General features: G+C 43.9%; 2 protein-coding genes across 3 annotated transcripts; both read left to right on the top strand.

Moving 5' to 3' along the window:
* The first annotated feature begins 205 nt into the window (after nt 1-205).
* Nucleotides 206-25,008, top strand: LOC124126239 (mucin-4-like). Of its 2 annotated transcripts, none has more exons than XM_048396774.1 (7): nt 206-544; nt 7,636-10,444; nt 11,212-11,346; nt 12,403-12,550; nt 20,315-20,703; nt 21,844-21,950; nt 23,538-25,008. In XM_048396774.1, the coding sequence occupies exons 2-7, from the start codon at nt 7,648-7,650 to the stop codon at nt 23,766-23,768; spliced, it is 3,807 nt and encodes a 1,268-aa protein (XP_048252731.1). In that variant the 5' UTR covers nt 206-544; nt 7,636-7,647; the 3' UTR covers nt 23,769-25,008. The 2 variants fall into 2 exon arrangements, with proteins under 2 accessions (XP_048252731.1, XP_046345582.2); XM_046489626.2 differs by having other exon boundaries at nt 207-544; nt 7,642-10,444.
* On the top strand, nt 17,512-18,446 carry LOC125380977. Its single transcript, XM_048396775.1, has 2 exons — nt 17,512-17,848; nt 17,900-18,446. The coding sequence occupies exons 1-2, from the start codon at nt 17,533-17,535 to the stop codon at nt 18,259-18,261; spliced, it is 678 nt and encodes a 225-aa protein (XP_048252732.1). The 5' UTR covers nt 17,512-17,532; the 3' UTR covers nt 18,262-18,446.
* Nucleotides 25,009-25,647: the final 639 nt, after the last annotated feature.

A 25,647-nucleotide genomic window follows, 5' to 3' on the forward strand; every position in this document is an offset into this window, starting at 1 on the left:
ACGAATGACAGTCGTCCCATTCGTCACCAACTCGTGTTATTCCGGGACAAGCCGAACAGCGATCTTCTCATTCGTGACTAACTCGTGTTATTCCGGGTTACGGAAAGGGGCGAGTTGTGACGAATGCGATCTTCTTGCAGGTTACGGAAAGGGGCGAGTTGTGACGAATGAAGCTGAAAGTTACGTAAACATGCGAGTGTTGACGAATGGGGTCGAGTCCAGTTGTAGGTTATAGAAACTTGCGAGTGGTGACAAATGGATTAGCTTATTCGACTTGTCACGGATTGATACCATTCGAGTTGATTCACGAATGGTGACGAATATTCATTTGGTCTGGGTGAAATTTGACTGGACTCCTGCCTTAACTAACTATACAAGAAAAGGCGCTAGGGTTGGTGCGCAAACAGACAATGGATCCAGTTTAACGTGAAGGCGGGTCTCATTTCTATAAATAGAATATGGAATTCCCAGCTTTTGCTCTCGTGGGATGTTGTTGCCACAGAAATTAAGGAAATGAAAGGGAACATGCCTTGAAAACGAACTAGTAAGTATCAAATATGATATCGCAATTGCTGATGATTCTACTGAGATCTTGATTCGCCGTTTCTTCCATATCAGTTCATACTTGTTCTCAACAACCAACATGGAGTGCTACACAAAGTGACAAATTACATACAAAATGGTGGTATTTCCTGTCTGTGCTGTATCTCCAGAGATCTGATCATACATAAGTTATACCTATGCAGACATACATGTAGAAACAAGTCGGAACGGCCCAGTCTATTTGGGCAAAACGGGTCATTTATCTGGTCAAAACGGACGAGTGACAGGTTTAAGACATGTTCTCAGTTTTAGATACTCATGTTGTGTTCCGTACCCTTGTGAGCATGATCATGATGATGATACACATTCACACACATAAATATTCATTATTTGTCGATGTAGTCAGAATATATTCCAGGGTTGTCATCGCCATTCCACCATAACCCTGCTTTTGTAAGAGTAAATATTAACCTATACCCTATTTTTTATCCCAGGGATAAAATTCTCTAGTGTCAGGATGATTCTCCCTAAGGAATTTGAACCCATACCATTGTGTTTAATCCTATCCTATACTATACTTGAGAGAAAAACTTCCCCCGGGATAATATTTAGGTAGGCTATAATCCTTGCTTGCACCTTCACCAGGGCCCACTTGCACAGAGCGATCTTAGTGCTAAGGTGATCGTAATTTTAACTCCCATATTTTAACATAGGCTTACAATAGTCGTAGCAATAAGATTGCTTTGTGCAAGTGAGCCCAGGTCTGGACCTAACGCCAGATTTCAAGGTGTACACAAATTCAATGCTACACTAAGATTACTGGGTATTTTGAGGTTTATTTGACATGCTCAAAAAGAATGGTAACTTTTCCTCGAAGGGACGTAATTCTTTATTGTCACCTTTGCCTTTAGATTTCAGTGATGCCTTAAAATTACAAGGTATACAAATCACTGTACACCTTGTTGGCTACACACAACCAAATGTTTTCACGTAGACTTCTATGGTGGCATTATATTTTTTTTAAAAATAACTAGGCATTCAACAGCTATTACATGTACATGTCTGGCCTTAGAGCAGCAATAAAAACAAAAAAATGACTAGCTAGCTCCGTTTCCGAGTACAGGAAGCTATACACACCACCTCCAGTTCCGCACCAAATGTCACTTGCTTGAAAATATCTGTGGTCACATTTAGCATAAGTCACCATGTTAAAGAAGACCACTGAATATAGAAAAACATGGTCAGTTTTAATTACTGGATGGATGTACCTTAAAAAAACATAAGAATCTTACACAAAATAATCCAATCACAGCTGCCAGCTGATTCAGTCTGCACTGAAGGCTGCTTGTTGAACGACTGATTATGATTTGATGTAGTAGAACCTGTAATCAAAGACAAGGGAGGTAACCCATGATGTATTTTCAAAATGGCAGCAGTATAGCAAGCACTCGAAAACTTTCAGACACATTTCTAAATGTAATAAACTTTAAAAGTGCAAAAATGGAAAGAGTTCTACATTCATCTCTAATGATATCTCTTGTGTTAAAACTTCTCTAGGGCACGGTGGCCCAGTCGTCTAAGGCACCGCGATTCGCTGTGCGTCCTTTGGGCACGCCAGATACCTATGATTGTGGGTTCGAATCCCGGTTCACCCCGGTTATGTTTCTAGGTTTGTCAGCACCATACCCATGCTCTTGGGTTTCACCAAAGTTGTTAAGGTCTGAGACCTGCATCACTTTGGGATTTCCTCCCACATTAAGTTGACACGCCGTGATATAACTGGAATAATGTTAAAAGCGGTGTTAAACCCAACTCACTCACTAAAACTTCTAAAAAATGGATCATACTCAAAGTTTGAATACAGCCGCCGGTAAGCTAATTCACTGGCGAGGTAATTATTTGATTGGTTTATCTTGACCCTCTGATGTCATATTGCAATTAATTGTAAACTAAATTTGCTGTAAAGATAATTTTGCAGTATTTTGTAGATATCCACAGTGTTGCATGGTGATTATGTTCCAAGCCTATGGCAGTTCGTAATGATACAAGAGAGTAATGGTTGATATGACAAATGCCCAGTAATTTGAGTGCGGCACTGAAATTTACATACGCCTTGAAATCTGAGGCACATTCGGGAGAGTGGGTGATATTACACATGCAAGAACTGTTCAACGCAGGATTGTGGTCAAGCTCGGGAGGTAGTTTGCCTAGTAATCCAAGATGGCGTTGCCTAATGTTCATATGTTTGCCTTTGACCGGAATCAAACTGATGTCCAAAGAATAATCTTTAAGACTAGTCACTACCATTCAAAAGCTTTATTACATCTATTTTCAATTTGAAAAATATACTCTTTGTTATCAATTAATATCAAAGTATGAACCCACCATATTTGTGATGAAATTAATTGTGTGAAGCTTTCACACATGTGGATGAAATAATAAACGTGTGAACCTATAACACTTGTGGATGGGGCTGTTTTGATCCCCGTTGACGCCATTTTGGATGCTGTGCCGTGAGAGCAAGTACAGTCCTTCCGTTGAGGAAGGAGTCACTTCACCCGCCCTCCTGAACACGCCTTTAGTTTTGCGCCTGTGATCTGCATCACTTCGGGCTTAATCTTCCCACAGAAATTAAGCTGACACAGTGAGATAGAACTGGAGTCCTTTTCAAAGCAGTGTTAAACCCAACTCACTCACTTATTAACGTGCAGCAATATGAGGCTATATAGGCATCTGTGTGGGACAGCCTCTCAGCCTTTGCACCAGCCTGGCAGCCATTGCATCTGTCACATGGTAAAGACTATTGGTTCTCTAAGACTTGCTGTGATGCATAATACGCCTTCAAGTAATGCCTGATGTCCATGACCGCAAGATTTGGGAAATATGTATTGTTAATATGCAGTCATGTTGTTGCATTGAGTGTTTGATAGGTTGCCTTCTGCCTAAGCAATTTCGGCTGACCTGTCCCTCTTTGGGACTCATGTGTGTGAGTAGGGTACACATATCTATTGTGAGTTTGGTATTCACATAATTTCTGTTTTTGTATTGATATATGATTTCTATTTTCGTATATTGATATGATTTTATTTTTATCCATGGCTGCTCTGTTTATATACGTTCGAGTAGCTGTCCATCTCTCAGAAATAGAGTTAGTATGGCCTTTGCTATTGCATGTCTTGGCTTTAGGAGATCTATGACAGATAGCGGATCTAAATGCAATTCTTGTTTTAACCGAGCCCGGGCTGGGGCATGGGCATAGTAACACGTGAGCAATGGTTTCAGCCTGATTGCAAGATGAACAAACCTTGTCAAAGTGCTTTTTGTGACCGAGCCTGAGGCGTGAGATGGCATTTTCAATTTTCCTTTCATTTAAGTATGAGTTTGGCTTTTGTTGGATCTTGGGTTGAATTTTCGATAGCCATCTGCCGATCTTACTTGCTATAGAGGCTTTGATTTTGATTTTGATCTCTAGTTTACTAAAGAGAATAGGCTGTATATCCGCTGTGTCTAGAGCTGGCTTCGCCAATGAGTCTGCTTATTCATTTCCATGAATATCTATGTGAGAGGGGATCCAACACAGCTCCACCTGTTGCCCTGGGTCCGATAGTTTTATATATTCGTATAGAATATTGTTGACTGTGTTTGGCCTGGAGTTTGTGTTTCCGCCACTGATGGCTTGAAGTGCACTTAGTGAGTCTGATAGGATGACTGTCTATGCTTCTGGAAGTTCCAGTATGAGTTTCAGTGCATGATGAATTGCCTCCAATTAAGCCGTGAATACTGATTGACCATCAGGCAGGCGAACCGAATGTGCTTGGGGTTTGGAGCTGTGGATATGGATCCCGTAACCAGCACTGTTGTCGATAGAATTCTTGGATCCATCAGTGTATATATGGGCCCAGCTGTCCCAGGTAGTTTGAATTTTAGTGATAGCTACTGATCATAGTAGGGTTGGGTTTTCTTTTTTAGTGACTTCTGTGGGAGTTTTTAAAGTCCAGGGAGCGTGTAACCCTTTGTAGTGTTGCAGTCATGTTGTTGTTGTTGCGTTAAGTTTTTAAGAGGTCGCCTTCTGCCTAAGCCATTTCGGCTGACCTGTCCCTTCGGGACTCCTGTGTGTGAGTAGGGTACACATATCTATTGTGAGAATGATGCCGTCATTACTTACTTACTTACTTACTTTGGAGATTTAACGTGAGCTTTCCGACTGATGCGTATTTCGCACACGGGCCAGGCCCCGCCATTTAATGTGTTTCCGAAAGGGGCGAAAGTGGTGTGTGCAACCCAAGAGGGGGCTTTAGGGGTTGCTTATATAGAATTTCGGAATTTTGAGATTTGGAATAGATGCCGATGGGGTTGGGAAGGAGAACTAAGGGAGCTGGGTATGGTGGATGTTTGTTTGTTTATGTGATTTTGATTTGGTAGATTATTTTGTTTTTAGATGCGTTTTATTAGTTCCATTTTGATTAAGAATATACGCCTAAGGCCTTGAAGTTTTCTAGTTTATTTTGTGGGTTTAGTATTGCTTCTAGAGTGAGAGCCTTGTTTAGATTGAGGGTGGTTTGTAATGCAGTTCGATGTGTTTAGGTAGTGTGTGCAGTGGATGAGTGCGTGTTCTGGGGTTTCTAGTTGTTTGCAGTGTGGGCAGTTACCTGTAGTGTGTTTTTTATTTTTTTTAGGTGGTTATTTAGGTTGGTGTGTCCTGTTTGGAGTTTAGTGATTACTCTGTCAATTTTATTTGATGGATGGAGAATTTTTGGTTTGGTTAGTGGTTTCCTGAGTACTTTTTTAATTGGCTATTTGAGTTTAGATATAGGTTATGCCATTTTTTGGTGATTTTTTTGCTTGTTTACACTTTTAATTTCTGATTTTGAGATGGGTAAGTTTAAGCTTATTACTGGGATTTTGAGGGATAGTTTAGCTGCTTTATCGGCGTTTTCATTACCGTATATTCCTACGTGGGCGGGTATCCATAAGAATGTTATTTGTTTGCCTGCCTTAGTTAGGTCGTTGGAACTTTTAGGTATTTGATTTATTAATTTAGGTCGGTTTTTGGTATTTTTGTTTTGGAGGGCTTGCAGTCCACTTAGGGAGTCGGTAAGTATTAGAATTTTTTTTGTGGTTTTTGGATTCTTGATTATGGAGGGCTGAGGCCATGCCCATTAGTTCTGCCGTGAATACTGATTGGTTGTTTGGGAGTTGGAAGGATTGTGTGGTTTTAGTTGGTGATGCAGTCATTTTTTTGACAATGCTTATATACCTCAACAAACATACTCTTAATACAATTGGTTGAAATTGGTGTTTTTAAATACTTTAGGTACATTCATGCTTCAACCTTTACTCCAGTTTTAAACCAATTCTGTATTTCCCAGAACAGTGTTAAAATAAGCAAACCTGCTTGTTGACCAATTCAGATTTCTTTAGAAATATAATATGTTTAAACAAACCAATCTTAAGTTGATTGATATAATCTTTTACTCAGTTTCAGTCAATCTTTCCAAATGTTAATCCAGCTTATCTTTACTTGGTTCATCCTCTACTCTCATAGATTAATTTGTCTTTGGGACTGTTCCATTATAAGTAGGTGAAATCCCTTTGTTGTTTTAACCAAGTGTAGGGGTACTGGGCTGTAGGTGTTTGGCATGTAGGCGTTTGGGGGGATAACCTGGCTGACCTTAGTACTTCTAACAGATATGTACTCATCACGCTTCAAAACTTTGAACACAGAAGTGTAGTGCTGATAAATGTCACTGAAGGTGACAGCATTCTCCCACCCCATCTCCACAAATAGTTCGTTTTGGGACATGTTGATTTGTCTACCTGTTTCCTTGAAAGAGATAAATGATGAAAAAATAGACATTTATTATAACCATGTGTATCAACAAATAACTTCTTTTTAAAATAGTCTTTAATAAATAGACAATTTCAATTTTTGCAACAGTACGGACATTTTCAAAAAACAAGAACAGAAAGAAAACGACTTACAAAAACATATCGAAGTATTGCAAATCAATCTGGATGCCTCAAAGGATATAGAAATTTAAAATGAGTGAGTGAGTGAGTTTGGTTTAATGCCGCTTTTAACAGTATTCCAGTTATATCGCGGTGTGTCAGCTTAATGTGGGAGGAAAGCCCGAAGTGATGCAGGTCTCAGACGTTTACCACTTCGGTGAAACCCACGAGCACGGGTATGGTGCTGACAAACCTAGAAACATAATCAGGGCGAACCGGGATTCGAACCCACAATCATAGGTATCTGGCGTGCCCAAGGGACGCAACTCTGCACAGCGAATCACGGCGCCTTAGACGACTGGGCTACCCAAATTTAAAATGAAATCTTAAAGAGACTTTAAGGGGCAAACACTGAACTGGAAGAAATAAAAATCGAAGGAATTATCATAATGCGATCTCAGGCAGAATGGAGAAAACAATACATTGGTGAGTGCACTAGATTAATTTAGGATATTATTAATTATTACTTTACGATATTAATAATTACGACTAAACTGAATGCATGGAAATGCCAGGATTTTTATTACTTATAGACTAATACGCACTAATAAAGAATATATCAGAATAAGTATTGATGAGATAGAATATCTAATTTCCAAATTCGCAGACGATACATATTAGATGGAACTGTAAATGTCTCCAAAACACCATGACAACACTTCAAGCATGAAACTAACTAAATTGATATGTTGATTTTATTTATCTTATTGTAACCTTTTAAAAATTTACAATCATAAACAAATCAGAATTTTGCAAGAACACCCTCACTACAACCAATCCTAGCAAACAACACAAAAAATGCACATTCAGACTATGGACTTAATCTGGGTCTAGATATGACAGTGTACATACAAAGTCACACATACTAAATGAAATTGTGTAATACATCCCTCTAGGTTTAAAATAGTGATATAAAAAATTAAAAGAATTGACTTTCACTTTGTGTGAGTTCATTGAAGTATAAACCATCATAGGTCAAACATAGTATGAACGTCGTCACAAGGGCAATTAATTCTTAAATGTCCTTACAAATTTAATGACCGCTTTGTAAATGCATAAGATGACGTTGATATTCTTTATCTGTTTCAGGTCAATATGGATTTGAACAATCAAGATATTCAGGAAGATGCTCAAGGATTTATTGACTCTCCAGGTCAATACAGTAATCACAGAACGCAAACTGGCAGTGGACACATGGCCAGAAGACACCCTCAGACCCCAACTCATGCAGTACGCCTGCAATCTGAACAGAGAATGCCAAACAACAACATGGGAGGCTTTTCTCACTTTTCTGGCGTCCCACCTGAAGTTGAACACTTCGATGTAGCTCTGGTGTTCGCTAAAGAAGATTTTGACCTTGCATTAGAAATAAAGGATAAACTGAGCAGTTTTGAACTAAAACATGACATGCATCCCAAAATATGCTTGTTTGATGATGAGTGTTTTGATGCTTCCCAAATGTGCAAAGCTGAGATGGTTGTGCAAATGTGCACTTTGATATTTGTTGTTCTGACTGAGAACTTACATTATGACATGGCCGTTCAAGCAGTGAGAGAGGAGGCATTTGGACTTACAAGACTAGCACCCAAGGATGAGTGTGACTCGAGAAGGAGGTACTGTGTTAGACCTTTGCATACAAAATCAGAAAAAGACAGAAAGGGAGTGTACAAGACCCCCTGTGGTCTGTTGTCAATTGACTCTATTGACTGGTATAACAATGAGAAACCGTCCTTCAAATATAAGCTGGAACAACTTTTCAATTTTCATCTCCCATACAGACATAAACGAGAAAAACAGGACAATTGCGAGAATCCTTTTCAGACAGCACAGCTTCATGGCACACAAAATATTAACATGCATTCAATGCGAGGACATCTTAACATGCAGAGTGGACAGGCAATGTATCAAGCACGCATGAATGAAGCTCCAGGTACAGTTCAGGGCAATCCATCTAGTGGACCACCAGCAGGACGGGTGTCAGAAAATCACAGACAAGGCCCAGGACATGGAAACATCTCCACTCAGGAAATACCCCCCAGCGGCCACAGATGGACTCAACCGAGTGGCAACACACCCAGCCACCAAGATAATTTGCCAAACGCTGCCCAATCCCAGGGGTCATGGGACCAACAACACGGAATCAGCCCTGCCCTAAATGAATCCAGTAGACAGAGATTTGAGAATCAGACTACGTCTCACAATCCCATAAATCATCCTGGTGAATTGTCCAGCAGTACACATCAGGAATCACCACAGGCTAATGGACACGATTTGTCCACAGACTTGAATCAAATGAATTTATCTGTTGACAATGAATCAGTAAGTGGTGGAGTACAGGAATGTCATGAATCAGGTAGTACTGGCTCTGAAGCAGCTGCCCAGACATCCAGAAGCCCTCCTGGTGCTCTGACTGGACTACCAGGCCCTGACACTGGTGATGATCATATCAGTGAAGGACATGATGATGACCTGATTGGCGATGGCAGATCATCAGGTTCACACCCTATAATCCCAACATTTGAAAAACCCTCATCAGCCATTAAACATAGTATAACATGTTCTGAACAGTCACCATCACAGAATAACATAAGTAACTCCTCTCAGCAAGGGCATCCACAGAACTCAACTGAAGATGCCCATTCTTCAGAGCCATTTCAGCCTCTGCCAGAAGAAGACCTGCTCACAGAACCAGATCTCGATGAAGATGGTCTTCAGACAAAGTCTACAAAAGGTGAAGACAACTCTTCTGAATCATCCAGGCGTGCAAAATGGGAAGGCAAGGAATCTACTGTCCCAAAATCAATAGATTCAAGCCAAGGCCCACACAGCTCTACTGACACAACAGCAATCAAAGTCATTGACAAGAAGGAAACTGGATCAGTTACAAGTGTCAAATTGTCTGAAGTTTCTGATAATCGTCTTAGTAATACATCTGCATTATTTGCTGTTGAACAAACACCTTGTAATAATGATAGAGAAGACAATGATACAGACTCTGGTATTTCAATTTCAGGGTCATTAAGTATCTCAGAGCAAGCAACTCTTACAAGTGATGGAGAACCTGGTAAGAGTCCGCGAAAAGCCACTGCTAATCAAGGACCTTGTGATGACATAAGTTCTGGACAAAGATCAAGCAATGATATTGAGAAACTTCCTTCTAGCCAAGGACCTATTGGTGACAATGGAATGGATGCTTTTGATCATGGACCATCTAATGATGGACCAAGAAATCACCCTGGAACAGTTGCTTCTGGTCAGGGACCTAAACATCCACCTGGAACAGTTCCTTCTGGTCAGGGACCTAAACATCTCCCTAGAACATTTGCTTCTGGTGAAGGACCTAGAAATCACCCTGCAACAGTTGCTTCTGGTCAGGGATCTAGACATCAACCTGGAACAGTTGCTTCTGGTCAAGGGCCTAGAAACCCCCCTGGAAAAGTTGACCATGGACCCAGTAATGGATCTGGCACACTTGCACCAGGTCAAGGACCAAGTAATTCCATTGACACAGTTGGTTCTCATCAGGGATCTGGTAGTGGATCTGGACAACTTGCTGATCTTGAACATGGCAATGGAGAAGTCATGGATGCAGGCAGAAAGTCACCAGATTCATCACCACATTCTCCTCCTATTGCCTTGAGGGAACCAGGAGATGGCCAGTCTCTGGTTGATCCAGGGGTAGCTGTGTCTGCAACACGTGTACCAGACAAAGCAAGTAAAGCGCTGGAAATTGATTCTGCTTTCTCTGACAAACTAAAGAACCCACCAGCTAAAGATGACATTAAAGAGATGAACAGTGAAGAAATAACACATGTGTTGAAAACCGAAGGAGTAGCTCACAGACCTCTCATGAAATGCACTGCGCCAAATGTCGCAATATCTTCAAAAGAAGGTAATCCATGAATCATCAGTGCAATTACTTTAATTTCCTTTCTGTTGTTAATACCCACATGTCTCTTCAAGAAAGGTGTAGCAGTATTTTGGATCAAAACAAATAGAAGAGCAAAGGGTTAACCATGTTAACACTATAGTTTTCTTCTTATTGTGTTTATTGATACTGTTGATAATCAATGATAATATAGCATTGCTTCGATGGAAACTGTTGATATCTTGAACACATCATCAGATTATTGCGATAGACATACATTGACAGTCACAATAGATTCATGACTAGTTACATCCTGAATATTTGATGACATTCCAAATTAATAGAACTGAGATTTTGCGAAAAAGATGTAAAAACACATATCTTCATCCTCAACTGATGATTTAATCAACCTGTGAAGATTCTGGGAAGAATAGGTCTTGCTTGCCATGCTTGCCGTAAAGAGCAGCTATGCTTGTCGTAAGACTAACGGGATCGGGTGGTCAGGCTGGCTGACTCTGTTGATGCATGTGATTGTATCCCAATTGCGTGGATCGATGCTCATGATGTCAATCACTGGATTGTCTGGTCCAGACTCGATTATTTGCAGACTGCCGTCATATAGCTGGAATATTGCTGAGTGTGGCGTTAAACAACAAACAAACAAACAAACAAACAAACAAACAAACAAATGCATGCCTAGACAAACAAAAAGAGAATTTAACCAGTGTTAACTGCCATCATGTTTTTATGATTTTTGTCCTATTGGTGATATGTTGAGTGTTTCCTTGCAGTGCGTCCTACATCCCCAGTGCAAGTAATCCACTACCACTACCATGCAGGGAGCCAGGGTCCAGGAATGTTTGACCGCAATGTCTTCGACCCTCTCCCTGGGGAATACCCACGGGTCACTCCGCTGCACAACGCTGGTTGGTCAACATCTTGTTGTACCCATTAGTATGAACCTGACTTCAAGTATGCACCTGGGCCCCATTACATGTGATCTTAGCGCTGCGACAGTCGCAAGTCTATGTAAACAATGGGAGTTACGATCATCTTAACAATAAGATGGCCTTACAGAATTCGACCCAGTTCTATGAAATAAATGATGTTTTCTAGTATGCCAAGTTTCTAGCAACACAATTGATGAAACAAAAGTATCTGTTAATATATAAGGGAAGGAGGCTTAAAGTTGTGATATGATGTGGATACTTTGTGCCCGCCATCTTGTCGTTTTATATACTTTTGCCTTTTTATATCTGCCTTAAGTAGTCCCAAAATATTCTCATATCACACCATTTGATTTATGGGCTCAAGAGCTCCAGTTGGGTGCACGGGTGTCCCAGTCGTCTAAGGCGCTGCGATTCGCTGTGCAGAGTTGCGTCCCTTGGGCACCGCAGAAACCTATGATTGTGGGTTCGAATCGCGGTTCGCCCCGATTATGTTTCTAGGTTTGTCAGCACCATGCCAGTGCTCGTGGGTTTCACCGAAGTGGTAAACGTCTGAGACCTGCACCACTTGGGCTTTCCTCCCACATTGAGCTGACACGCCGTGATATAACTGAAATACTGTTAAAAGCAGCGTTAAACCAAACTCACTCACTCACTCAAGAGCTCCAGTAGCCATGTTTGTTGAAAGGACTGACAATTGAGGATCAGATGGTTACAATATGTGACCTGGCAGACCAACCCATCATTGTTCATGTTGTCAACCATTGGTCTGGAAAGACTTGAGTTTTACAAGCTGCCATGATGTGGTTTGAATATGGGTGGCCAAGTGATCTGTACTGAGTTGCATCTCTTTGGCATTCCAGGATCTGCTGATGGTAGATTTCAATCCCAGAATCATTCTTGTCACTGCTCTTGGGTTTCCAAAATGTATCATGGCAATCCTGAAACATTAAGCAGTCACACTGTGATATGAGTGAGATACTGTTCACAACAGCGTAAGACCCAGCTCACTTTTCTCGTTGAATTACATCACAGGTGCCCCCCCTTACCCAGGGCGCCCAGCTGCATCTCAAGCACAGTACCATCAGCAAAGAGGACCCGTCAATATGAGTCAACAGGCACCCATCAACATTGTCAACTGCCAAAATGTGCAGATTGGGGCGGATGGCAGGCTGACAGTTGGGTAGGACTTCATGAGCATAAGTAACACAAGAAATCATTCTTGACCCAACTAATGATTGGATATGTTTAACAACCTTACTCTTTTTTTCACATTTAATTTCAAAAATAAACATTTAACTGCCCACCTCGTTCGATTACTTATATATGTCTAAAGATATTAAGCCTCGATGGGTTTTTCAGGTTAGAACATGCCTGTGTCTCTGAATTGTTTCCAGGGCAGAACAGGTTCCCAGTACCCCATGCCTGTGTCCCTGTGATGATTGCAGGACTAACAGGTCCCCAGTACCCCATGCCTGTGTCCCTGTGATGATTGCAGGACAGAACAGGTTCCCAGTACCCCATGCCTGTGACTCTGTGATGATTGCAGGACAGAACAGGTTCCCAGTACCCCATGCCTGTGACTCTGTGATGATTGCAGGACAGAACAGGTTCCCAGTACCCCATGCCTGTGTCCCTGTGATGATTGCAGGACAGAACAGGTCCCCAGTACCCCATGCCTGTGTCCCTGTGATGATTGCAGGACAGAACAGGTCCCCAGTACCCCATGCCTGTGTCCCTGTGATGATTGCAGGACAGAACAGGTTCCCAGTACCCCATGCCTGTGACTCTGTGATGATTGCAGGAGTAACAGGTCCCCAGTACCCAATGCCTGTGTCCCTGTGATGATTGCAGGACAGAACAGGTCCCCAGTACCCCATGCCTGTGTCCCTGTGATGATTGCAGGACAGAACAGTTCCCAGTACCCCATGTATGTGTCTCTGTGATGATTGCAGGACAGAACAGGTCCCCAGTACTCCATGCCTGTGTCTCTGTGATGATTGCAGGAGTAACAGGTTCCCAGTACCCCATGCCTGTGTCCCTGTGATAATTGCAGGACAGAACAGTTCCCCAGTACCCCATGCCTGTGTCCCTGTGATGATTGCAGGACAGAACAGTTCCCCAGTACCCCATGCCTGTGTCCTTGTGATGATTGCAGGACAGAACAGTTCCCCAGTACCCCATGCCTGTGTCCCTGTGATGATTGCAGAACTAACAGGTCCCCAGTACCCCCTGCCTGTGTCCCTGTGATGATTGCAGGAGTAACAGGTCCCCAGTACCCCATGCTTGTGTCTCTGTGATGATTGCAGGACAGAACAGGTCCCCAGTACCCCATGCCTGTGTCCCTGTGATGATTGCAGGACAGAACAGGTTCCCAGTACCCCATGCTTGTGTCTCTGTGATGATTGCAGGACAGAACAGGTTCCCAGTACCCCATGCTTGTGTCTCTGTGATGATTGCAGGATGGAACAGGTTCTCAGTTCCCCATGCCTGTGTCCCTGTGATGATTGCAGGACAGAACAGGTTCTCAGTACCCCCTGCCTGTGTCACTGTGATGATTGCAGGACAGAACAGGTCCCCAGTACTCCATGCCTGTGTCTCTGTGATGATTGCAGGAGTAACAGGTTCCCAGTACCCCATGCCTGTGTCCCTGTGATAATTGCAGGACAGAACAGTTCCCCAGTACCCCATGCCTGTGTCCCTGTGATGATTGCAGGACAGAACAGTTCCCCAGTACCCCATGCCTGTGTCCTTGTGATGATTGCAGGACAGAACAGTTCCCCAGTACCCCATGCCTGTGTCCCTGTGATGATTGCAGAACTAACAGGTCCCCAGTACCCCCTGCCTGTGTCCCTGTGATGATTGCAGGAGTAACAGGTCCCCAGTACCCCATGCTTGTGTCTCTGTGATGATTGCAGGACAGAACAGGTCCCCAGTACCCCATGCCTGTGTCCCTGTGATGATTGCAGGACAGAACAGGTTCCCAGTACCCCATGCTTGTGTCTCTGTGATGATTGCAGGACAGAACAGGTTCCCAGTACCCCATGCTTGTGTCTCTGTGATGATTGCAGGATGGAACAGGTTCTCAGTTCCCCATGCCTGTGTCCCTGTGATGATTGCAGGACAGAACAGGTTCTCAGTACCCCATGCCTGTGTCCCTGTGATGATTGCAGGACAGAACAGTTCCCAGTACCCCATGTATGTGTCTCTGTGATGATTGCAGGACAGAACAGGTTCCGAGTACCCCATGCTTGTGTCTCTGTGATGATTGCAAGACAGAACAGGTTCCCAGTACCCCATGCTTGTGTCTCTGTGATGATTGCAGGACAGAACAGGTTCCCAGTACCCCATGTCTGTGTCCCTGTGATGATTGCAGGACAGAACAGTTCCCCATTACCCCCTGCCTGTGTCTCTGTGATGACTGCAGGACAGAACAGGTCCCCAGTACTCCATGCCTGTGTCACTGTGATGATTGCAGGAGTAACAGGTTCCCAGTACCCCATGCCTGTGTCACTGTGATGATTGCAGGAGTAACAGGTTCCCAGTACCCCATGCCTGTGTCCCTGTGATAATTGCAGGACAGAACAGTTCCCCAGTACCCCATGCCTGTGTCCCTGTGATGATTGCAGGACAGAACAGTTCCCCAGTACCCCATGCCTGTGTCTTTGTGATGATTGCAGGACTAACAGGTTCTCAGTTCCCCCTGCCTGTGTCTCTGTGATGATTGCAGGACGGAACAGGTCCCCAGTACCCCCTGCCTGTGTCCCTGTGATGATTGCAGATTAGAACAGGTTCCCAGTACCCCCTGCCTGTGTCTCTGTGATGATTGCAGATCAGAACAGGTCCCCAGTACCCCATGCCTGTGTGTCTCTGTGATGATTGCAGGACAGAACAGGTTCCCAGTACCCCATGTCTGTTACTCTGTGTGGATTGCAGGACGGAACAGGTCCCAGTACCCCCTGCCTGTGTCTCTGTGATGATTGCAGGACTAACAGGTTCCCAGTACCCTCAGCCTTTGTCTCTGTGATGATTGCAGGACTAACAGGTTCCCAGTACCCCATGCCTGTGTCTCTGTGATGATTGCAGATCAGAACAGGTCCCCAGTACCCCATGCCTGTGTCTCTGTGATGATTGCAGATCAGAACAGGTCCCCAGTACCCCATGCCTGTGTCTCTGTGATGATTGCAGATCAGAACAGGTCCCCAGTACCCCATGCCTGTGTCTCTGTGATGATTGCAGATCAGAACAGGTCCCCAGTACCCCATGCCTGTGTCTCTGTGATGATTGCAGATCAGAACAGGTCCCCAGTACCCCATGCCTGTGTCTCTGTGATGATTGCAGGACAGAACAGGTCCCCAGTACCCCCTGCCTGTGTCCCTGTGATGATTGCAGGACAGAACAGGTTCCCAGTACCCCCTGCCTGTGTCCCTGTGATGATTGCAGGACAGAACAGGTCCCCAGTACCCCATGCCTGTGTCCCTGTGATGATTGCAGGTCAGAACAGGTCCCCAGTACCCCATGCCTGTGTCCCTGTGATGATTGCAGGACAGAACAGGTCCCCAGTACCCCCTGCCTTTGTCTCTGTGATGATTGCAGGACAGAACAGGTCCCCAGTACCCCATGCCTGTATCCCTGTGATGATTGCAGGACAGAACAGGTCCCCAGTACCCCCTGCCTGTGTCTCTGTGATGATTGCAGGACTAACAGGTTCCCAGTACCCCATGCCTGTGTGTCTCTGTGATGATTGCAGGACAGAACAGGTTCCCAGTACCCCATGTCTGTTACTCTGTGTGGATTGCAGGACGGAACAGGTCCCAGTACCCCCTGCCTGTGTCTCTGTGATGATTGCAGGACTAACAGGTTCCCAGTACCCCCAGCCTTTGTCTCTGTGATGATTGCAGGACTAACAGGTTCCCAGTACCCCATGCCTGTGTGTCTCTGTGATGATTGCAGGACAGAACAGGTCCCCAGTACCCCATGCCTGTGTCTCTGTGATGATTGCAGGAGTAACAGGTTCCCAGTACCCCCTGCCTGTCTCCCTGTGATGATTGCAGGACAGAACAGTTCCCCAGTACCCCATGCCTGTGTCACTGTGATGATTGCAGGAGTAACAGGTTCCCAGTACCCCCTGCCTGTGTCCCTGTGATGATTGCAGGACAGAACAGTTCCCCAGTACCCCCTGCCTGTGACTCTGTGATGATTGCAGGACAGAACAGGTCCCCAGTACCCCCTGCCTGTGTCCCTGTGATGATTGCAGGACAGAACAGGTCCCCAGTACCCCCTGCCTGTGTCCCTGTGATGATTGCAGGACAGAACAGGTTCCCAGTACCCCCTGCCTGTGTCTGTGTGATGATTGTAGATAAGAACAGGTTCTCAGTACCCCTTGCCTGTGACTCTGTGATGATTGCAGGACAGAACAGGTCCCCAGTACCCCCTGCCTGTGTCCCTGTGATGATTGCAGATTAGAACAGGTTCCCAGTACCCCTTGCCTGTGTCCCTGTGATGATTGCAGGACAGAACAGGTCCCCAGTACCCCCTGCCTGTGTCCCTGTGATGATTGCAGGTCAGAACAGGTTCTCAGTACCCCTTGCCTGTGACTCTGTGATGATTGCAGGACAGAACAGGTCCCCAGTACCCCATGTCTGTGACTCTGTGATGATTGCAGGTCAGAACAGGTCCCCAGTACCCCCTGCCTGTGTCCCTGTGATGATTGCAGGACAGAACAGGTTCTCAGTACCCCATGCCTGTGTCTCTGTGATGATTGCAGGACAGAACAGGTTCTCAGTACCCCATGCCTGTGTCTCTGTGATGATTGCAGGACAGAACAGGTTCTCAGTACCCCCTGCCTGTGTCCCTGTGATGATTGCAGGACAGAACAGGTCCCCAGTACCCCATGCCTGTGTCTCTGTGATGATTGCAGGACAGAACAGGTCCCCAGTACCCCATGCCTGTGTCTCTGTGATGATTGCAGGACAGAACAGGTCCCCAGTACCCCCTGCCTGTGTCCCTGTGATGATTGCAGGACAGAACAGGTCCCCAGTACCCCATGCCTGTATCCCTGTGATGATTGCAGGACAGAACAGGTCCCCAGTACCCCATGCCTGTATCCCTGTGATGATTGCAGGTCAGAACAGGTCCCCAGTACCCCATGCCTGTGTCCCTGTGATGATTGCAGGACAGAACAGGTCCCCAGTACCCCATGCCTGTATCCCTGTGATGATTGCAGGTCAGAACAGGTCCCCAGTACCCCATGCCTGTGTCTCTGTGATGATTGCAGGTCAGAACAGTTCCCCAGTACCCCATGCCTGTGTCTCTGTGATGATTGCAGGTCAGAACAGTTCCCCAGTACCCCCTGCCTGTGTCCCTGTGATGATTGCAGGACAGAACAGTTCCCCAGTACCCCTTGCTTGTGTCTCTGTGATGATTGCAGGACAGAACAGGTCCCCAGTACCCCATGCCTGTGTCTCTGTGATGATTGCAGGTCAGAACAGGTTCTCAGTACCCCTTGCCTGTGACTCTGTGATGATTGCAGGACAGAACAGGTCCCCAGTACCCCCTGCCTGTGTCCCTGTGATGATTGCAGGTCAGAACAGGTTCTCAGTACCCCTTGCCTGTGACTCTGTGATGATTGCAGGACAGAACAGGTTCCCAGTACCCCATATCTGTGACTCTGTGATGATTGCAGGTCAGAACAGGTCCCCAGTACCCCATGCCTGTGTCTCTGTGATGATTGCAGGTCAGAACAGGTCCCCAGTACCCCATGCCTGTGTCTCTGTGATGATTGTAGATAAGAACAGGTTCTCAGTACCCCTTGCCTGTGACTCTGTGATGATTGCAGGACAGAACAGGTCCCCAGTACCCCCTGCCTGTGTCCCTGTGATGATTGCAGATTAGAACAGGTTCCCAGTACCCCTTGCCTGTGTCCCTGTGATGATTGCAGGACAGAACAGGTCCCCAGTACCCCTTGCCTGTGACTCTGTGATGATTGCAGGACAGAACAGGTCCCCAGTACCCCATGTCTGTGACTCTGTGATGATTGCAGGACAGAACAGGTCCCCAGTACCCCATGCCTGTATCCCTGTGATGATTGCAGGACAGAACAGGTCCCCAGTACCCCATGCCTGTATCCCTGTGATGATTGCAGGTCAGAACAGGTCCCCAGTACCCCATGCCTGTGTCCCTGTGATGATTGCAGGTCAGAACAGGTCCCCAGTACCCCATGCCTGTGTCTCTGTGATGATTGCAGGTCAGAACAGTTCCCCAGTACCCCATGCCTGTGTCTCTGTGATGATTGCAGGTCAGAACAGTTCCCCAGTACCCCATGCCTGTGTCTCTGTGATGATTGCAGGTCAGAACAGGTCCCCAGTACCCCATGCCTGTGTCTCTGTGATGATTGCAGGACAGAACAGGTCCCCAGTACCCCATGCCTGTATCCCTGTGATGATTGCAGGTCAGAACAGGTCCCCAGTACCCCATGCCTGTATCCCTGTGATGATTGCAGGTCAAAACAGGTCCCCAGTACCCCATGCCTGTGTCTCTGTGATGATTGCAGGACAGAACAGGTTCTCAGTACCCCCTGCCTGTGTCTCTGTGATGATTGCAGGACAGAACAGGTTCTCAGTACCCCATGCCTGTGTCCCTGTGATGATTGCAGGACAGAACAGGTTCTCAGTTCCCCATGCCTGTGTCCCTGTGATGATTGCAGGACAGAACAGTTCCAAGTACCCCATGCCTGTGTCTCTGTGATGATTGCAGGACAGAACAGGTTCTCAGTACCCCATGCCTGTGACTCTGTGATGATTGCAGGACAGAACAGTTCCCCAGTACCCCATGCCTGTGTCTCTGTGATGATTGCAGGTCAGAACAGTTCCCCAGTACCCCATGCCTGTGACTCTGTGATGATTGCAGGACAGAACAGTTCCCCAGTACCCCATGCCTGTGTCTCTGTGATGATTGCAGGACAGAACAGGTCCCCAGTACCCCATGCCTGTGTCTCTGTGATGATTGCAGGACAGAACAGGTCCCCAGTACCCCATGCCAGTGTCTCTGTGATGATTGCAGGAGTAACAGGTTCCCAGTACCCCCTGCCTGTGTCCCTGTGATGATTGCAGGACAGAACAGTTCCCCAGTACCCCATGCCTGTGACTCTGTGATGATTGCAGGACAGAACAGTTCCTCAGTACCCCATGCCTGTGCCTCTGTGATGATTGCAGGACAGAACAGGTCCCCAGTACCCCATGCCTGTGTCTCTGTGATGATTGCAGGAGTAACAGGTTCCCAGTACCCCCTGCCTGTGTCCCTGTGATGATTGCAGGACAGAACAGTTCCGAGTACCCCATGTCTGTGACTCTGTGATGATTGCAGATCAGAACAGTTCCCAGTACCCCATGTCTGTGACTCTGTGTGGATTGCAGGACGGAACAGGTCCCCAGTTTGTTTTCTCAGTTATGGCATGGCAGCCTTATTGAAAAAACTAGTTATGGCTTATTCTCAGCAAAGTTTTCTTCAAATTGGAATGAAATTTTGGAATGTGTAGTTAGTAGTGGGGCTCAAGATATATCTTTTGGGTTTTTCTTGGCTACTCATGGCTATTACTCAGCCATGTTTGTTCAACCTGGAGGTTTGTGGGTTTGTGTGTAGATGGTAGTGCAGCTTAACATATATGTTCCATTGTTTTATTTTTATTTTTTATTCTATTTTTTATTTTTACCTTGAATTGACAATTGCACTTCACTCAAACTGCAAGCCCATCTTGTAGTGGCCATTACTTAGCCATTTTCGTTACAAATGTAATAAAAGTTTTTACATTCATAGTCAGTAGTAGGGCCCAAGAAGTATTCCGTTTTTCACAATATTTTATGGCAAAAATGTTGTAGTTGACATTTCATTAACAAAGTTGACAATTAGCTGACAAAATTAACATGTGTATATTTCTTTGCTTCTTAAGAGGCCAAGGTGAAAGGATTACAGACAATGAAGACGAGGATCCTTATGACAGCCTGACAAGTGCAGCCCCAAACCGAGAAGACCCACCTCCCCCTTATTCCTTACATAGTCCGACAAGTTCCCTCTCTGCCACGTCTAGGAAAACCCCTTTGCCTGATGTATCCTGGATCCCCAGTCAGACAGAACCAGGGGGAGGTAACCCACCGTGCAGTGGGCAGGAAGCACACACCGCTGGAGACTCGCAGTCTGGGACAGTGAGCCTTGGTGATGCCAGTGGGTTGACCCCGGATGGGCCACGTTCCTCTTTTCCTGCCAACAGGACGGCAAGTGAAGCAGGACAAGCCCAGACTGGTTTATCTGACCTTGGGGCAAACTGGGACAGTGGATCAGGTATACTCAACCTTTTGAACATAATAAAGATGTGTGTCGACCTGCAAACAGTTAGAAAATAAGTCAATGTTTACAAATTAACAATGTTCAGTTGGTTTACAAATTGTTGGACCAAAATTTCAATGCAGGTGGTTGGGCTGTGATTTTTTTATTGTGCGGCTTACCAATTTTCATTGCGAATTGTGGATCCATGGGTTTGACTGGAGCTAAAGATTTACAAATCACAATGCAGTTTTGATTAAGCAAAACATTACATGATTTGAATAAGTCTTTTACAGGCTTGGTTCTCTGCACCCCACCTTCCAACCGTGAGATAAATGCATAATCTCAGATGGGATAAGTTTTATAAAATTTGTAAATTTTACAATAAATTGTGTATTAATAATACTTATCCCATGTCACAAGGAAAACTCCCAACCAACCAACCTCACATCACAGTTACATTAGCCTGTACGCTCAAACAAAGGGAATGCCTTAGTTGAGGACCCCACGTGATCACACAGCATGAGATTCATGTTTTGGTCAGATCACTGATAGTGATGATAACCTTGGTTATTGCTGGGATGTGTTTGGGTGAGGTGTTTTTTTTAAGCTGGATCCATGCTGTAGGATCATTTCCACAAGGATCGAAGGAGAAGGAAGAAATGCATAGTGTGAGATTGGATAAGTGTGATAAATATACAATTTATTGTAGAATTTACAATTTTTTTGAAAGAAAACGACATAAGTGCAACATGAAATTGTCATGTATAAAACTAGAAACATGATAAACTGGATGTGTGTTCTTCCCCCAAAATATTTCAAATATTATCAATTGTGCATGTCAAGCCTAAACAAAATTTCAAATGCATATTTTATGCTAGAAACCTGTCAAAGAACTAGCTCCAATCCAACCGGTAAACAAAATACATATCCAACTCTTAGTAAATATTTGTGTAGCAGTTTAGAAAAAAATTAAACATAGACTGGATTCTTTTGAATGGATCCCTGAACATACACTGAAACTTTATTGGAATATGGTACATTTAATTAGCCAAATCCTTAAAGAACTGCCAGGATTATCTGACGATCGTGATACATTTCTGATATGAATAAAATTATGGTTATTCACGATCATCTAGTCTGTCCTGTATGCTTCAGGTTTGAGTGACATCACCAGTCTTTCCGTGCCAGATCTTGGTTCTGCAAGTGATTTTCTGGAGATGGTACTGTCAGAATTATCAGAAAATGGAAACAGTTCTCATACAGTAAGTAGATTCATAGACATTCATGTTCAAGACTTTACCTGTGAGAAGTGTCATGGTGTAGTATCACAGATAGGTAGAAATATTATTATTAGGTTTACTGATGCTTTAACAATAAAGCGTCGTTAATACTTCACAGGTTTGTCAACACTGTGTTCCTCGATCACCTGTGAATACATACGTCCAGTCTGTGGTATAGTGGCTATTTTCAACAGCAACAGGTTACATCAGAACGACCTTTCAATCGACCAATCAGACTGTCAGGAAAGTGACAGTCGGAATGTGTTTTCTAATCATGAAACCTTGAAAAGGTTAACATGGGGTGTTCCGAACAACAGTTATGGGCTCTACGAATGATTGCCATAAAAATGATCGTCTATCTCTCGCTTCAATGGGTTCAACATCTGAAACACAAGAGACTATCCATACCCCTTGGGAAATACTGCCATACAACCTCAGCCATCTGTGGGACATTCCAGAATTTTCTTTCGTTCAGTTTTGAAATTGAATCAAGAACTGTCAAAATATTTTTCAAAGTGTAGTCTGGAATGGAAGTAGCCAGTTTGAAACTAGTGCTGAGAAAGCTGCGCTCTGATTGGCTAATGTCAACTTCTTGTTAATAATTTCTTTGGACGGTCAAAGTTTCCGAAAGTTCGTTCTGAAATGACCCGTAATAGGATGTCCTCAGATCTTTGTTTAGTGGTAGCGAGAACTAAGATCTGATTTTAATGAGATTGGATTCACACACAATTCATGCATAGAATTGGGATCATTTGACTACTGACAGTTATACACGGAATCACGGATGATGGTGGTGATGGGAGAACATAGTGTATACAAAAAATTACAAACCCATGAGGTCTGGACAATGACAGTAAAGGGTTTGTCATGTGGTTAAGATACTCAGCCCAGGTTAGCAAGTCTTAATGAATATATAAATATTATGGAAATACTCTTTGAAACCATAGATATCTGCCACACTATCACTATTTTAATAGTGAATATAGAACACAGTCTTCCTGATACTGAACGGTAGCCTTTTCAAGTCGGGGGCACAGGTGGCCCAGTCGTCTAAGGCGCCGCGATTCGCTGTGCAGAGTTGCGTCCCTTGGGCAAGCCAGAAACCTATGATTGTGGGTTCGAATCCCGGTTCGCCCCGATTATGTTTCTAGGTTTGTCAGCACCATACCCGTGCTTGTGGGTTTCATCGAAGTGGTAAACGTCTGAGACCGGCATTACTTCGGGCTTTCCTCCCACATTAAGCTGACATGCCATGATATAACTGGAATACTGTTAAAAGCAGCATTAGACCAAACTCACTCACTCACTCACTCACTATTCAAGTCAGGAAGAATTGCCTGGAATCTTCATTCAACCATGTTCCAAATGGGCCTAATCTTTAAACTAAGTCCTTGCATTTGCAAATTTAATGGGCAACTGACTTCAGTGTGCATTTCTTTTCGTGCCAAACAGGACCAGTATTTTCTCTTTGTTCAATAGCATCATAGTATTGGGGGGATTTAAGAACAGTGTCAATATTTTCCGTTATCCAAGGACGTTTTACATTCAGGTATATTTTAATCATTCCAGGAAAAAGGGGAGACAACTCTACCAAAAGCTTGCCTCAAGCAAAATTCAGATAACTTCAAGTCGACAACTGATCACAGTTCAACCCCATCCACCTTCAACAAGTCAGACATGGTCTTCTGTGCAAGCAAGAGAAGGAAAGAGGTCTACCTGAACACTGCAAAGACACTGTTACAACACTGTGATTTTCAAAGTGATGCCAATTGCAAGTCTGGTGATTCAGACATAGATTAGACACGTTAACAGATATGATGATGATGATGATGATGACACAGATTAGGCACATTGATGATGATGATGATGATGATGATGATGATGATGATGATGACGATGACATAGATTAGTCACATTAACAGATATGATGATGATGATGATGATGATTAAATAAGTACTGACTCGTCCATGATATAACAATTGGACCAAATGCCTTTGACAAACAAGGCATTACTGTTCTGAAGAGCCATATGGTGCTTTCACAACTGATGTGAATTGTTGAGTTGTGACTATATAACAGCTCATGTTTACAGTATTGTCTTCACATCTCGGGGGCGGTCGGGTAGCCTAGTGGTTAAAGCGTTCGCTCGTCACGCCGAAGACCCGGGTTCGATTCCCGACATGGGTACAATGTGTGAAGCCCATTTCTGGTGTCCCCCGCCGTGATATTGCTGGAATATTGCTAAAAGCGGCGTAAAACCATACTCACTCACTCACTCTTCACATCTCGTATTGGTGCATTTGTAGCATTGATATGATAAACCATGAAAAATAACCAACATGCTATTACTGAAGAAGTATGACATGTGTCCTTCAACCTTTATTTCTATTAGGCCACACATTTTTTATTTTTTGTTTCACGGGCCCACCGCCCCTACTGAAAAGCAGTTGGAAAATAAAAAAATAAACATAAACAGATTTATTGTTATTATGCCTCCCACTAGTAATATAGACCCTTATACAATATAAAATATTATATATAAACTCCATGTCTACATCACTATAACTGATACAAGAAGCCATCTACATCCACAGCAGAATGACTTTCATATCAATAAATAAATAAATGATTGACCTAGCTATTTACTTTTATTTTCAACGACCTTGTGTGGAAAAACTGGAATAAATCTGTGAACCTTAAAATTAAAAAAGTGTGGCCTTAAGTACAAAAAACAAATGCCATGGTTTGTTACACATATTTTTAATGAACCTTAGCTGAAATATGGGGTACATATTTGTTATGTATTTGATAAGAATGGGAATGCAACTGTCAGTTCCTCAGACAGGTAGTGACAGCCTTGAACCCAGGTGTATGTTACTGTAATTGTAGTATTCTGTTTGCTCTGATCCTGTTCTTCTAGGGGGCACGGGTGGCCCAGTCGTCTAAGGCGCCGCGATTCGCTATGCAGAGTTGCGTCCCTTGGGCTCGCCAGAAACCTATGATTGTGGGTTCGAATCCTGGTTCGCCCCGATTATGTTTCTAGGTTGTCAGCACCATACCCGTGCTCGTGGGTTTCACCGAAGTGGTAAACGTCTGAGACCTGCATCACTTTGGGCTTTCCTCCCACATTAAGCTGACACGCCGCGATATAACTGGAATACTGTTAAAAGCGGCGTTAAACCCAACTCACTCACTCACTCATTCACTCACTATTGTTCTTCTACATTGCCTTCAGACTTTGATATGGAACATGACTTTTTGTAATATTAATGCATAAAACACTTGATGGAAAACTGTGGTGTTGAAATAAATATATTTGCATCATTGCCTACATTAAATGTACCAAAAGGTAATTAAATGTAATTCTACCATGATTTTGAACATTCCTAATTTTGATTGGTCAATCTGTGGTTTTAAATCACAATAACCAACTTGGATTGAAACAGCTCATTTGATGTATGAGTTACTGAGAAAGTTAATAGTTATATAAAAGTACTTCTTTCTCATTTATTGTTGGTAGGCATTTTGAAATATTTCCTTGTTTCAATGATGCTGAATATGTATGATGAACATTTATCTTTCTTGTGTAATGAAATATATTTGGTGAATATTGTTATTTATATGATTGATGTTCTTATATGCTGATTTTACGACCAGAAATTACACCAATTTAGGATA

This window comes from Haliotis rufescens, unplaced genomic scaffold (genome assembly GCF_023055435.1).
Source record: "Haliotis rufescens isolate VD_foot unplaced genomic scaffold, xgHalRufe1.0.p SCAF_16, whole genome shotgun sequence".
Taxonomy (NCBI): Eukaryota; Metazoa; Mollusca; class Gastropoda; order Lepetellida; family Haliotidae; genus Haliotis; species Haliotis rufescens.

Bases quoted from the DNA above. Each gene is read 5' to 3' on its own strand.
- LOC124126239 (XM_048396774.1), top strand. From the start codon at position 7,648: ATGGATTTGAACAATCAAGATATTCAGGAAGATGCTCAAGGATTTATT. The intron at 11,347-12,402 runs GTTGGTCAACAT...ATTACATCACAG, and splicing joins CACTCCGCTGCACAACGCTG to GTGCCCCCCCTTACCCAGGG. The intron at 21,951-23,537 runs GTAAGTAGATTC...TAATCATTCCAG, and splicing joins ATGGAAACAGTTCTCATACA to GAAAAAGGGGAGACAACTCT.
- LOC125380977 (XM_048396775.1), top strand. From the start codon at position 17,533: ATGATTGCAGGACAGAACAGGTCCCCAGTACCCCATGCCTGTATCCCT. The intron at 17,849-17,899 runs GTCAGAACAGGT...TGATGATTGCAG, and splicing joins TGTCTCTGTGATGATTGCAG to GACAGAACAGGTCCCCAGTA.